Here is a 13,306-nt window from a genome sequence, read left to right on the forward strand (position 1 = left end):
AATCTCTCTCTCCCATTCCTATCTTCTCTCTCTCTATCATCTCTCTCTCTCCCCCTCTCTCATATCTCTCTTCTCTCTCCTCCCCTCCATCCCTCTCTATCTCTCCTCTCTCTCTCTCTACTCTCTCTCTCTAGCTCTCCTCTCTCTCATCGGAAGAAGGTATATATATAATATATCAGTGGCGGTCTGGTGACTTAAAAAATTGGGGAGGACAGGAGGAAAACCAGTCCACGGTGTCATATTATTTTACAAGAATTCTTTAAAAACCTTTTCATTAAATGGCTAATATATAAGACAAAAAAAAAATCAAATTTGTATCCGTTCCGGGATTAGAACCCCAGTCACCTGTATGATAAGCAACTGCGCTACCCGTATACTACCTTTGCAGTCAACATTTACATTCGCGACAGTGACTTTGTTGCTACTCTGTATTGTGTGCTCTGTAACTGTGTTTGCTGTCCTGGTCGTGCCGCTAACGTTATGTCCTCCAGCAGGCTCCTCGCTAGCCTTCTTCCTCCCCTCCAGCAGGCAGCCTGGCCCTGTTGCTGTCCTCCTCGGAGAGACGCTGAAGCTCAGTTTCTCTCCCTCTCTTGGGGTCGACAGAGAAACATCTAGCGGCTGCTTCTCCCGAGTTTTCCTCTGCATATTTTACGACAGAAAGTTTGAATTTGAAGTTGTGCTTTTTATTTTTTGCTGCACCGGAGCCATGGCGATCATCAGTGTGATACTGACTGATAGAAAGCAGCACCGCACAGGAAAAAGGCGAAGAAGAAATGACGTGCAGTGTCAGTGGTCACGTCTCCTTCTTTAATAAAAAACAATAATAATAATTAGACCCGACATTTATTTGGAACCGGCGGTTATTTATCAAAATATACACCTGAATCCGGCGTTTAAAGTCACCTGACGTTTTCACGAGCAGGATGCTTCCATTGAAAATCCATTAGAGGGCACCGGCAAGTCACAGTCCGCAGCCACGCAGTAATGGCGGCAGGCAAGATGGCGGCGCCCATAGATTTCGCCCCGGATTTGTGTATAAATGTGAGAATGAAATTTAGGAACTGTTATTGGACCAACCTGCTGTCAATCTTGCATTCTGGTTGCTGATTGGTAAGGGAGGACGTCCTCCCTTAGCGCGTCATTTTACGTGTCTTAGCCAATCATAGATCAGCATGAAAAAATCCTTAATGCACTGAGTGAATGGAAGGAGATCCCTCCCACGGAGGACAGAAGCCCTCCGTCCTCCTCTAGCCCCCACCTTCCTGCTCCCTGCTCCTCTCACAGACTGCTCTGTCTCCTCCGTCTGCAGCTGTCGCTGTTGAACCGTTTTAAGTGGATTTTCTTCCAAAGAAGAAACTTTTTTATGATATAATATATATATATATAATATTTTAGAAATGATACTGAGATTTGGAAATGATTTATTTCAACCAGTTACTCTTTCTTAAAAAAAAAATTTATCTTCCTCTTGCCTCTCAAAAATAGAGGAGGACCAACCTCCTCTGCCTCTATGGACGAGCCTCCTCTGATATATATATATATATATATATATATATATATATATATATATATATATATATATATATATATATGTATATGTATATGTATATATATATATATATATATATATATATATATATATATATGTATATATGTATGTTTATTTGGGCTGCAACATTGTAATACGTTTTAAAATTGCACAAAGTTCAAAGTAACCTCTTCAGTTTCACTGACGTCACAGTGACCACAGTTCCTGAGTTGACATGTTTCCTGTTGATACATTTGTTTAACCCAGTTAAAATCTAACACAGTCAACGTCAGACCTCACTTTGCTCTGATAAAGAGAAGATCGAGGAACTGCTGCATCGTGTGCTCAGCTGCAATATTAAAGCACACAGAGACATTTCTTTTCTCATCAGGTAGACATGAACAACACTGCGGAACCAGAGCCAGTTCCTGCTGCGGTCTTTGGCTGTATTATGGTACTTGGGCTTCCTCTCAATGCTGTATCACTGTGGATATTGTTCCGCCGGCACAGCCTCAAATCCCCAAATGTGGTCTTCATGGTCAACCTGGCAATCTCAGACCTGCTGCTCACCGTCTCCTTGCCCATGAGGGTCTACTTTTACGCCACAGGCACCTGGCCACTGGGCCCATCGGCGTGCATCTTGACCACAGTGATCTATCAAAAGAACATCACCTGCAGCGCCATCTTAATCACCTTCATCTGCGTGGACCGCATGCTGGCTGTGGTGTATCCTCTGAGGTCACGCCATCTTCGAACTTCTTCCAACGCCTGGAAAGCTGTTGCGCTCGTTTGGCTGTTTTTGGTGCTGGTGAACATTTCACGAAGCGTAAGCATGTCAAGAGCTTTGAATAATTGCACTGTACCTGTCTGTTTTGATTATCATCACTGTTCAACTCCTTTTAAATCAATATGGCTTTATTTTTATGTTGTGTTAGTGTTCATCATGCTGGCAGTCAATATTGTGTGCACCACTCTGGTGTCTTGGACTCTACACAGCCATCTCACTGACTCTGCAAAGGTCAGCAACAAGGTGAATGTCATGCTGATTTTTGTCATGAACTTGGTCATGTTCACCGTATGTTTCATTCCTTTGACTGTTGGGATGGTAGCAATTGAGGGAACCGCAGTCAGGCCTTTGACATATCTCTCTGCCATGAACTGCTGTCTGGATCCGCTGTTCTATTACTTTTCTCTGGATAACTTCTGGAAGAAAAAAGAGGATGTGGATCTTGCAATGAGAGAAGAGTAGATGAAGGCCGTGCCACAGTATTTTCATGAGAAGGCATCAAATTCCCATGTCACATGCCCCAGCACAAAGACAGGGAACAGAGCTCGATTTGAAGTTTAGACAAAAGTGTAAAAACATGGAAATAACTCAGAATTATAGGAAATACACTTGTTGGCTTCTTTGTCTAAATGTATATGGGAAGAGGGATACCAATTAACATGTCTGTACAATAATTATAAAGCTTTAGCCAGAGGAAGGTAAGCTAGTTTCAAACAAAGACTGGAAACACACAGCTAACCTGGCTATGTCCCAACTTGGTGAAAACAAGAGAATGAAAAAAAAAGAAGAGAGACACAAAATTATAATTTTTTGACATTTCTAAAAGATATACTGTGTAGTGTGTAGATGGAGGTGAATTGTTTCTACATTTGAACAGGCTCGCTGCTTCCAGTCTTTACGCTGTGCAAAGCTTTGCTTTCCTGGGCCGTAGCTTCAAATGTATCATACAGACTTTAAAGTGGCATCTACTCATCTAACTCTCTGCAAGAAATTGAGTTTTGCTGATTACTCCAATGTCCAATCATTTCTTGAAACTGGGAAGGAGGCAAATATGTTCCCCCTACAGTTCCCTTCCTGGATGGGCTCCTGAAGGTTTTGTATGATTGAGGGTCTATAACCAAAAATGGTTTTCAAGCAGTGGCGAAAGAAAGTGTACCAAAGACGACACTAATTGAACCATCATTATTTTTTAACTTTTTTGTATTTTTGAATGTTGTAGTGATTGACTCTTCTATGCATTCTGTATGTAATAAACCCTTTGATGAAACTCAGGCTGTTGTCTTCTTGGAGAGCGTCACAGAGCCAGCAGCTCCTGAGCCACGCCAGATGGAAAGGCATTATTATAAGCCTACGACAGACTGTGAGGATCTAGATGGCCTCATTTGCAGGTCTGAAATGATCCAAAAGTAAGTAATGGATGCAAATTCAATTAGTCATCAGGGATAGTCTACACTGAATTTCTTCTCTGACTGGCCTTCATCCGGACCTTATATTACATAACCCTGTCAGATGTGGCCGTTGATGGAACAGGATGCAAATATTTGTTATCTGTTGATATTTGACCATATCACAAGTACAAATTCAAAAAGGAATTAGTTGCATATTCTTACTTCCTGTGTGGTAACGGGGGGTGTATGATGCAAGCGCTTGATAAGGCTGCCGACACTCAGTACAAACTCAAACTAGCTGCTAGATGCAGTACTTAATCTGGCAGAAAACAATCACTTTCACAGCACAACTACATTAAAACACATTAAACTGCAACAGAATGAGCAAATGAATGAATAGAGGAATCTGAGAAAGATGTGAACATAAGAGAAACTTGAGCTTAATGCTATACGCAGGCTTACCAAATTTGTTCGAGTGGGTAAATGTTTCGGGGGGGTTTTCTGTGATGTGACATGGATCAAAACATCTGTTTGAATAAATGTTGTGTGAGTCAGTGTGTAATTTTTTCAATTTCTCCATTGACCATCTTTACACAGCAGTTATTTTCCTCTGATGTCACCCTCAGGGCGAGAAGCTCAGACACTGTGTTAATGTTATGCTGCTGTCTTCTGTCTTGCGAGTCCTTTAAATGCAGGGAATCTGACAAATTGTTATAATTTCACCACTTTCCGATTGATCAGCAACTGAAAAGATTATGGATGGTGAAAATCTGGAGGGACAGTGGGCTGTATTGCAAGGTAAAATAACACATTTGATAACTCATTAGTCACTGTTAGCGCTGAGCCACTTCCTGGCTATCAATACGGTTTGATTACATCAAATGTTCACTTCCGACTTATATACAGTACATGTGAGTTGATATTTAAGAATGTATTTACACCTTTCGGTAACAGTACAGTGAGGTTAGCTCAGAGGTAGCTGAATGCTAAAGTGAGCTGTTGTCTAATGGTAGCTTACGATTATCAAATACATTATTTAACCTCAAAATAAAGCACGATTGTCAAGATGACAGCAGACAAGGTGAATCCAAATGCAGGAGATGGTAGGCAGAAAGCACAATTGATGACGTTTTTATTCAGGGTCACCGCACACAAGGAACAGGCACACACAACGGAACATCAGGGGAACACAACTCCACCAAAAACCCAAACCAGAACACAGATGCTTCTCTGCATTATCAACACATGTGGTCTTTTTTCAGTTGCAGATCAATCAGGAAGTGGTCAATCTGTCGGATCTGTCAGATTCTCTACATTTATCAGACTTGCAATCTGCAACACAACAGTTCAACATTTTAAATTCCCACCGTGCATGTCCAAAAACCTGAACAAACCCAAACCCTTAGATATGGTACAAAGCTCCAGAAGAAAGACTTCCATATTATGTTCAAATTATATTAATAACCTTGTCTAGGCATATTATGGACCTTGAGACTTTGTCAAAATGAAGTTGTTTAATGCTATTGTTTTCTCATGTTTTTTTTTCCTGGTACATACTCACAATATCCACCGTACCAAACTCAGTTTTGTCTCTAAAACTGCTTGTAAAAACAATTAAAGTACCAATTTTACACATTAAAGTATGTTTACAGGTCTTGTGGAGCATTACTGTATATGTGAAAAAAGTATAAAACCTGCTGTAATCTGATAAACTGCCTCCCTTGGCGTCACTGTGGTGTGAGGTGACACAGGTGATAGGCTTTGAAAAGCAAACACTTGCTCTTGCATTTCACTGAAACTGTTGGACTGAAAAAAAAACAAACAAATAAAATTAGCAGAACTGTAGTTATCACCTTTTTTTTCTTCAACACTTTCTTCCGTAAGCGGAAAGAAAACGGAACTTTCTTCTGTCTCTTTCAAACCCTGCCACCAACTTTACCCACAACGCAACTAAGCCACAGATTACATGCCTTCCTCTGGAGCTGCTTAAGGCTTTATACTATTATCCTTTTTAAAAATGTGCAAATGCAGTAGAACTCCCCAAGACCCGTAACCTTACCCTTTAATATTTCTCTGAATAACTTGCTCAAATTAACTGATCGAAGCTGGAAACACGAGGAACTGATATCCGCTAATGCTACCATGTCTGGTGGTGCAAAAGTATTTTTAAATAATACATAATAAAACAAAGAACTTAAATCATATAGGCATGGCTTGTATAAATCATAATTTTCATGTACACTTTATTTAACCTTACCTGACAGCAGCATGATGATGTCATTTGTTCATTTTAAGGGTCAACAAATGAATATCTAGTTATTTCCACTACTTTATTCACAGACAGATTTCATCGGCAGACAAAATATACAGATCAAAGTTGGGTTTGTTTAACTAACATATCATATAATATGCTCCCTTTCAGTAGTACTGACTTTAGTCCAGTCTCTGACTCCGGACTAAGGCTTTAAACGTTGTTTTACAAAACATTCTAATGGTGTTGCTTTTCTCTTATAGATAACACATGCAAGGGGAAACGGAGACATCATTTTTAAAAGGATTCACAAAGGCATTGATGCAGAGTGCGCAAAAGAATTAAGTAAAAGAGAAAAGCTGAGGAGGAATGAGAGCATCAAAAACGAATACATCGGTTTCAGTTATGATAGAACACTATAAAAAAAAAAAAGTGAAGCATTCTAACGTCCATTGCAACCATCTCTAACTTCTACTGTGTGGTGGGGCTTTCTAAGAAGGAAGTGAAAAGCAGAAATGGCGGCAGGGAAGCAACAGGCAAGCGAGAATTTAAAGATGCAATCAAGCAACTAGTTATCAGCAGTTACATGTTAACGTTACAGAGAAGATAAGAAAAAACACGATAGTAATTGTACTCTATTGATTATGTTTGCTATGTTTGCTCCGGGAAGCGATGCTCTCATGCTTTGCACAGACGACTGTTAGGAGTAAAGAGACAAAAAGTAACCTCCAGGGAAGGAGGAAAAAAAGTACAGTCACCTCGACAACACATGGAGACAGTCATCTCCCCTAACAACAGTAACCATTAAACAGATCCCCAGAGGAAGAGCAGAGGTCTTGAAACTGTAACTCATTATTGGCTTACGGACTTTGCTACAGGGAAAATCCTGTGATAGAACCAACTGCTTAGTATTGCATCACACGTCGGAAATAGAAAAAAAAAAAAAAAAAAGAAGACAGCTAGTGAAAAAATAAAAAAGAAGAAAAAAAAAGCAGTGTACAAAAGCACATCAAACCAAAATCACAAGTAAAGTGCAACTCAGACATGATCAGATCCACAGGAGGATGCTACAGTGGCTGGGGTAGGGACCGGAGATGTGCCTTTGGGTGGGTGGGATGACACGGATGGCCGTCGCATTTACGCTTCATCGCAGATAACCGTATCCACCACAAATGTATTCTCAAAGTGACGGATGTGGTGGCAGTCCTTCGCCTCGCGCTTGTTGATGCCTGAGAGGGAAATGGGGTGAGACACAGAAAGGGGGATCAGTCCTATGACTTTGTTCTTCGGATCTCATAACACCAATTTAAAACCATAAAGCTCCTCCTTTCCCTCTGAGGGCACCGACATCTTTCAGATGATTAAAGAGCTTTTTGTCATGTTTCCACTAATCCCTCCATTAACCCCAACTCACGTCTGTGGGTGACACGCCGGTTCAGACGGTATGTGTCCTTTCCATTACACAGGCGGTAGATGAAGGGTCCCAGCTGACGCATGTTGTGCACTTTGCCAGTCACCACCATCTCTTCATGGATGATGTAGGTCTGAGGCAAGTATGTTCCCTTCTGCAAGAGACACAACAACAACAACAAGCTCACTAGGGGATATTTTACAACAGAAACACTAACAAAAAATCAGAAAGCGTTGGGTGTCAACACACACACATACACACACACACGCAGACACACAATAACCTGACCATGTAATGGAGAGCTGGAGGGTCCAAAATGGAGGGATCAATCATAGCTTGTCAAACATTCATTGTCCATCCAGTTTTATTTAACCTGCCTCTGGTGAAGAATAAACTCTTACACAAAATATTTAGCATTTTCAACAATTAAAAATAACGGAGCCAAATGAATGTTCCGGCCAAGCATGTCTAACTTGACAGCTAGCTAGCATTACCCCCTTTATATAGTGAAGTTATGTAAAAGCCAATAAGATGTTCAGAATCTAAAAGCTCGAAGACCGCTAGAGGCTGACTAGTAGGCCTGGGCGATTAACCGAAAAATTTACCGATACCGAAATTTATGACGATAACCGACGTCATTTTGGCCATGTCGGTATATTCGGTGTCATAGGCGTAACACCCGCTAGGGACAGGGGGACATGTTAGGTCCACTTGATTAATCTACCCCAGTTTATACCGATGTGCTTATCTTACATTAATTTGATGGCAAACTCCGCCCGCTGATGCAACACCAGCTATGCCAGGTTAGTAATCAAGTGAACCCACTCTTGCTGTGAGTCGCGGACAGTTTGTGTAATGGTGCTGCGTTCAAAGGCTGCAACAGGCCACTGTCTTCAGCCGGGCCGGGTCATTGATCACACATTTGTGTTTTGTTTTTTATTCACTCAAAATAATGACTGTATTTCCAGCTAGAAAACGCGCATCTCTCTCCTCCCTCCATTGTTGTTTGCATTTGTGTCTCTGCTTGGTCTGACACGCAAGTGTCTTCAAGCTGAGAAACGTACGTGACGTCACTCCCCGAGACGCAAGAAGAAAGCAAAAATATATATTTTGACTATTAAAATGACAAAACTAGTAACGCGTTACCGGCATCACTGATTGTGTAGCTTAAGTGCAACATGGAGCATGAAGATGTAAAGAAAAAATAAAAACAGTAGAATTAACTTTGAGCAAGTGTGGAGGAAAGTCGGAGGTGTGGACCCATTTTAATCAAGTCGTGGGCCGTGATAATAACATGTGTCGGCTTTATCGAGTGCATTAAGTGCGGCACTTGTTGCATTATTCATTAAGATTTCTGTAGTTGAAACAACTCGCAATTGTAGTCGAGAACGTCAGTTATAACAGTCCGCGTATTAATGAACATGATGAACATTAATATGCAGAAATCTTGATTTTTTTTCTCAATAGCTTCCATGTCATGTGACCCACTGACTTCTGAAACAGATTCTGTGTCTATGAAAAATATATAATGATAAAGAAAATAATGGTGAAAAAAAGTTCTCTAAATCTCAAGAGGTTAACATATTATTAAGCAGCAATGTCAACTTCTCTACTATTTTGTCTCATGTCTTGGATTCTGAAGTCCTCAAAATGTTTATTTATTTACATCCAACCTCTTCCACCACCTGCAGTACAACCACGTGATTCAATTCGAAGAAATAAAAAAAAGCGAGAAGCTTAGAATTTCTTTATAAGGGACTGTATATTTTATACTTTTAAACCTGTTCAGTTGTTGTCATTTCAAGTAATCTGTGCTTTTCAGCTGTTCAATCGTGTGCCTATCAGTTGTTCTTAACTACTAAATAAATAATATAAATCTTAACTACAATGTAGTTTTACAGTCCTTTAAAGTGGCATTTCTGTAAATACACAGGATTTGTTTTCCTTTTTTTTGGTGCGGGGGGTTACTCATCGTTCATTTATCGTTATCGAGGGGAGTTGCTCAATATATCGTGATATTGATTTGAGGCCATATCGCCCAGCCCTACTGACTAGTGCTAGCATCCTCCAGGAGTGCAGACATGGTAGCTGTTAGCACGTTAGCTGCTGTAGTTCACCACCTAGCCCTGCGAGTAGTCACTCTGTCCAAAAGCCTCTAGCACTACCTATTTTGCAAAAATGCTTGGATGAATTTCACTTTCTGCTGAATTTAATGAGGATTCAAATAAAAGATACGAATTTAGTTGTTTTAAATATGTTTAAATTGATATTGGCTTAGGTTTGATTGAATCAAAGGGGACTGTTGGGCCTAGGCAGAGGTATGCGCTCTACTGAGTGTCACTGTAGTTTTTGGGTGTTATTTTTCATAAAACAATTTAAAGAAAAGTGAACATCTTAACCAGTTCATACCATTTGGGAATAGTGAAGGCTAAAACTCAAAACCATTGCTTTCTAAGAATTAAAGAGGAAAAGGTGCTGGTGTGGACATTAGGTCATCTAAGACTGCAGGTGTGTTACCTTGACGTTGATAAGAAGCTCCCAGAGGTTGCGTGGAGGCATCACGATGGTGGTGTTGAGCTCGATAACGTAGCACTTATTCAGGGCAATGTCATGGTAAGCAGTCAGTCCCTGGAAAATAAAGCAGTTTGTTGAAGACTACCTGAAAAGACCAAAGTTTTATGCAAATCTTCCAATGCTAGTCATCTGCTGGCAGTTCCTTGTGGTAAAATCTTACCAATTTCAATGATCTCAGTTGATCTGTCCACCAATTTGGTCCAAACTGACACTAAATATTGACTGGATTGCTTCCAGAGGATTAATACAACTGACTTTGGTAATTCTCTGTCTTTATCTGTTGCTAACATCAGGTCAAAATGATGTCCAATTTGTCCAATGTTGTGGTCTGTGATCAAATACGTGAGAAGCAAGTAACATTCCTGACACTGCGCTATCTAACAAATGTTAGCATACTGATGAGAGCATTAAGCTCAAAGCACTGCTCTGCTTCAACGATCAGTTCGTATGGCTGTAAACTGTATTCTTGTCTTTTTCATATGAATTTTCTTTTTCTGTAAGTTGTTTGTGGTGGACTATAAAAAAAAATCCACTGCTATTAGTGAGTTGTAGTAAAAAAAGAAGCAGCACGTACTCAATGAGTGTTCTGAGTGTCAGATGTGTGTGTTTGCCCTCACTCTGTGGAAGTCGTGGATTATATCAGCGGGGTCGCTGCCTCCGAAGTGAGGCACGGGCACCGTGATCTTCTCATAGTTGTCAGCCAAGTAGATGCCGACATTTTCCTCCAGCTCCTGGCGCCCACGCAGCGGGGCGTACACGGAGTCTTCGTAGAGCACCCTGCAGTGGAACAGGTTCTCCTCTGGGATCTGCACGCACACACACAGATCAGCATCTAGATCAACAGATCAGCATGAACACTCGGAAATACAGATGTTCAGACAGACTTTTTTCCTTCCCGATGAAGGAACTTCAGTTCAGATCCAAAACCAGAGCATTAAAAGATAAGATATATGTATTTGTATAAAAAAATATTTTTTTTATAATAATTGTTATAGCTGTATACTACTAACACTGTATGGTACTCACAAATGATCAATCCAGCTTTTAAGACAGTATTGTACTGATACCAGTACCTGAACAACCCGATTCGGAAACAAGTCTGAAGCAAAAATATCCATCCTATAAAGAGGTTACTTAAATAAAAATAGAGGACATAACTTTATTCGTACATACAGTATTGATACACATACAGCACACAGTAATAATCAGGTCTTACATGAGGTATAAAGTAGTAGCGGTAGACATAAATGGAGGCCAAGACCAGACCGGCCATGAACACAACCAGGCCAAACGTCAGGCAGCACAGCCCATTGAGGGGAGACTTTTTGGGCCGCAGTGGCAGGACCAGCTCGTCCTCATCCTGGAAAACACACACACAAATCCGCACACACACACACACACACACACAGACACGCACACACACTCATGCATATTAATACTTCAAATGAGCACAGAGAGGCATTTCAAGACAGCTTCAATACAACTTCCAGCTTACTCATCTCCAGCGTGACGAGCAGCTGAAAATGACCTGAATTGACTAACTGCTAAAATAGAAGCTCCCATAAATGACGACTCCGCATTTCAAGCAGGAATTAGTAGCGCCGAGCCCGACGGTGGGAAATGAAAACTCGACCGAGGTGGTGAGTAATCTTCGCAGACGCCTCCAGTCTCGCAGTCCATCTGCCAGTGCCACGCGCCGAAAAACTGAGTAGGCCGGTTGGCACCACTCACAGATAGTAGCCACTCGCTGTGTGCTTCCATTTACAAAAACAATGACTGTAGCTGAAGTGTGGAGTGGCTGTGGCAGGTACAATTATCCTCTGAAAAAAAAGTGTCTCCATAGAGAAACAATGGCTGCTATTCTTAGCTGGAGCTATGAGGGGGAAAAATGATTGTGAGCACGAGTGCAATGGCTGTTGTCAGAGACTTCAAAGAAAATGATGACAGCCCTGTGTGAGCGTGTTCCATCATTTTGAAAAGGAAATGGCACAAAGAGCTTGAAAGCAGTGCCACTGATTCAAGAGTATCTTTATGTTGTGACACTCATTTAACTTTAGTGGCTGTTCTTTGCCGAGACACTTGGAAACAAGAGGGCGCATAAGGACAAGGCGACGACTGTGTACGTGCGAACACACACTTCTGTGATACTTTGTGTTCTCCCACCCCACTGAGAGAGATAGAGGCTCTTTCACACCAGCTGAGAGCGTGACACGCCATGAGGCCTGTCTGTCTCTTTGCTCAATCCATTTGGGCGAACAGACCTCACAGTCACACAGTCAACTTCAGCTTTGTACTTTTTTTTTTTTGCAATATTCACTTTATATGCATGCCTGATGTCCTATCTATATTCCATTATGGTTCATCATCTCCAGGGCTCCATCATGTATCTTTGATAAGGGCTGAGGGGATGCTGCTGCTGCTGCTGCTGCTGCTGCAAAGTTGAGGACTCCACAGCTCTGCCTCCTTTACAAAAATAATCTTGCATGCGCTGCAAGCCTCAGCAACCCATCTGCCATTTTGTCACCCAAGGCTTATGCATTTCTTGCATTCTGATTTTTTTTTTTTTTTTATTATATATATGCATATATTTCAGCTGGGGAGTTGTTTACTTTAATCTGCATTGAAGGAGAAACCCGTGAAAGGCCACGCCGCTTATAAAGCAAAAGCCCATGCAGAGCCTTTATATTGTTAAATTGCTTTCTGCCTGTAATCCTCTACACGGTCCTATACAAAAAGGAGCAACGCGTTTGCACACTGTGATAACTTGCACCGAGCCTGCGTTGAGCGCACTGGCGCAGAGGAAACCATCACAGCAATGACATGTTTTGTTTCCGACCAAATGGCGATAGATGTTGTCAAATTCCCTCTGCTGCCCGTGGCCGTGCAGGTGCAGCCAGCCGGGCGGGCAGGCAGGGGGGAGCCCGGCCACATGCAATACATATAATTTTAAAGCGACGGTTAAAAAAAGAAATGTAAAAAGGCGTTATCAATAAGAGACATGGCAAGAGGGCACGCGCTGCTCACCAGCGGATGAGGGATGAGGATTTCGGTCTTGTCGCCATCGGTCTCCTTTTCCACTTTCTGTCCCGCGACAGACTGGAAGCTGATCTTCACCATGGCTCGGTGTCACTGTCCCTCTGCCTGTGTGTTCGTCTGTATGTCTGCAGGCACCTTCACGCTTCGTCTGTGTTAATAAAAGCTTGTCACCCTTTCTGAAACAATTCCCCTCAACTCGTCGACGGGCCGTCCGCTTCTCACCGCTGGGCTGCCTCTCGGTCTGTTTTTGTCTTTATCAACCGGAAGTGTGCGTTTTTTCTTTCTTTCTTTTTTTCTTTTTTTTTTTTTTCAAATATCTGCCCTTAAAGGA

General features: G+C 41.5%; 2 protein-coding genes across 2 annotated transcripts; one reads left to right on the top strand and one right to left on the bottom strand.

Moving 5' to 3' along the window:
• The first annotated feature begins 1,835 nt into the window (after positions 1-1,835).
• On the top strand, positions 1,836-3,586 carry LOC115597062 (lysophosphatidic acid receptor 6-like). Its single transcript, XM_030442651.1, has 2 exons — positions 1,836-2,884; positions 2,947-3,586. The coding sequence occupies exon 1, from the start codon at positions 1,926-1,928 to the stop codon at positions 2,775-2,777; it is 852 nt and encodes a 283-aa protein (XP_030298511.1). The 5' UTR covers positions 1,836-1,925; the 3' UTR covers positions 2,778-2,884; positions 2,947-3,586.
• A 2,343-nt stretch (positions 3,587-5,929) lies between these two features.
• On the bottom strand, positions 5,930-13,252 carry itm2ca (integral membrane protein 2Ca). The gene is made up of 6 exons (XM_030392509.1): positions 12,964-13,252; positions 11,156-11,299; positions 10,557-10,745; positions 9,883-9,993; positions 7,369-7,519; positions 5,930-7,183 (listed from the first exon to the last, which is right to left on the bottom strand). The coding sequence occupies exons 1-6, from the start codon at positions 13,054-13,056 to the stop codon at positions 7,092-7,094; spliced, it is 780 nt and encodes a 259-aa protein (XP_030248369.1). The 5' UTR covers positions 13,057-13,252; the 3' UTR covers positions 5,930-7,091.
• Positions 13,253-13,306: the final 54 nt, after the last annotated feature.

This window comes from Sparus aurata, chromosome 2 (assembly GCF_900880675.1).
Source record: "Sparus aurata chromosome 2, fSpaAur1.1, whole genome shotgun sequence".
In the NCBI taxonomy this organism is placed as follows: Eukaryota; Metazoa; Chordata; class Actinopteri; order Spariformes; family Sparidae; genus Sparus; species Sparus aurata.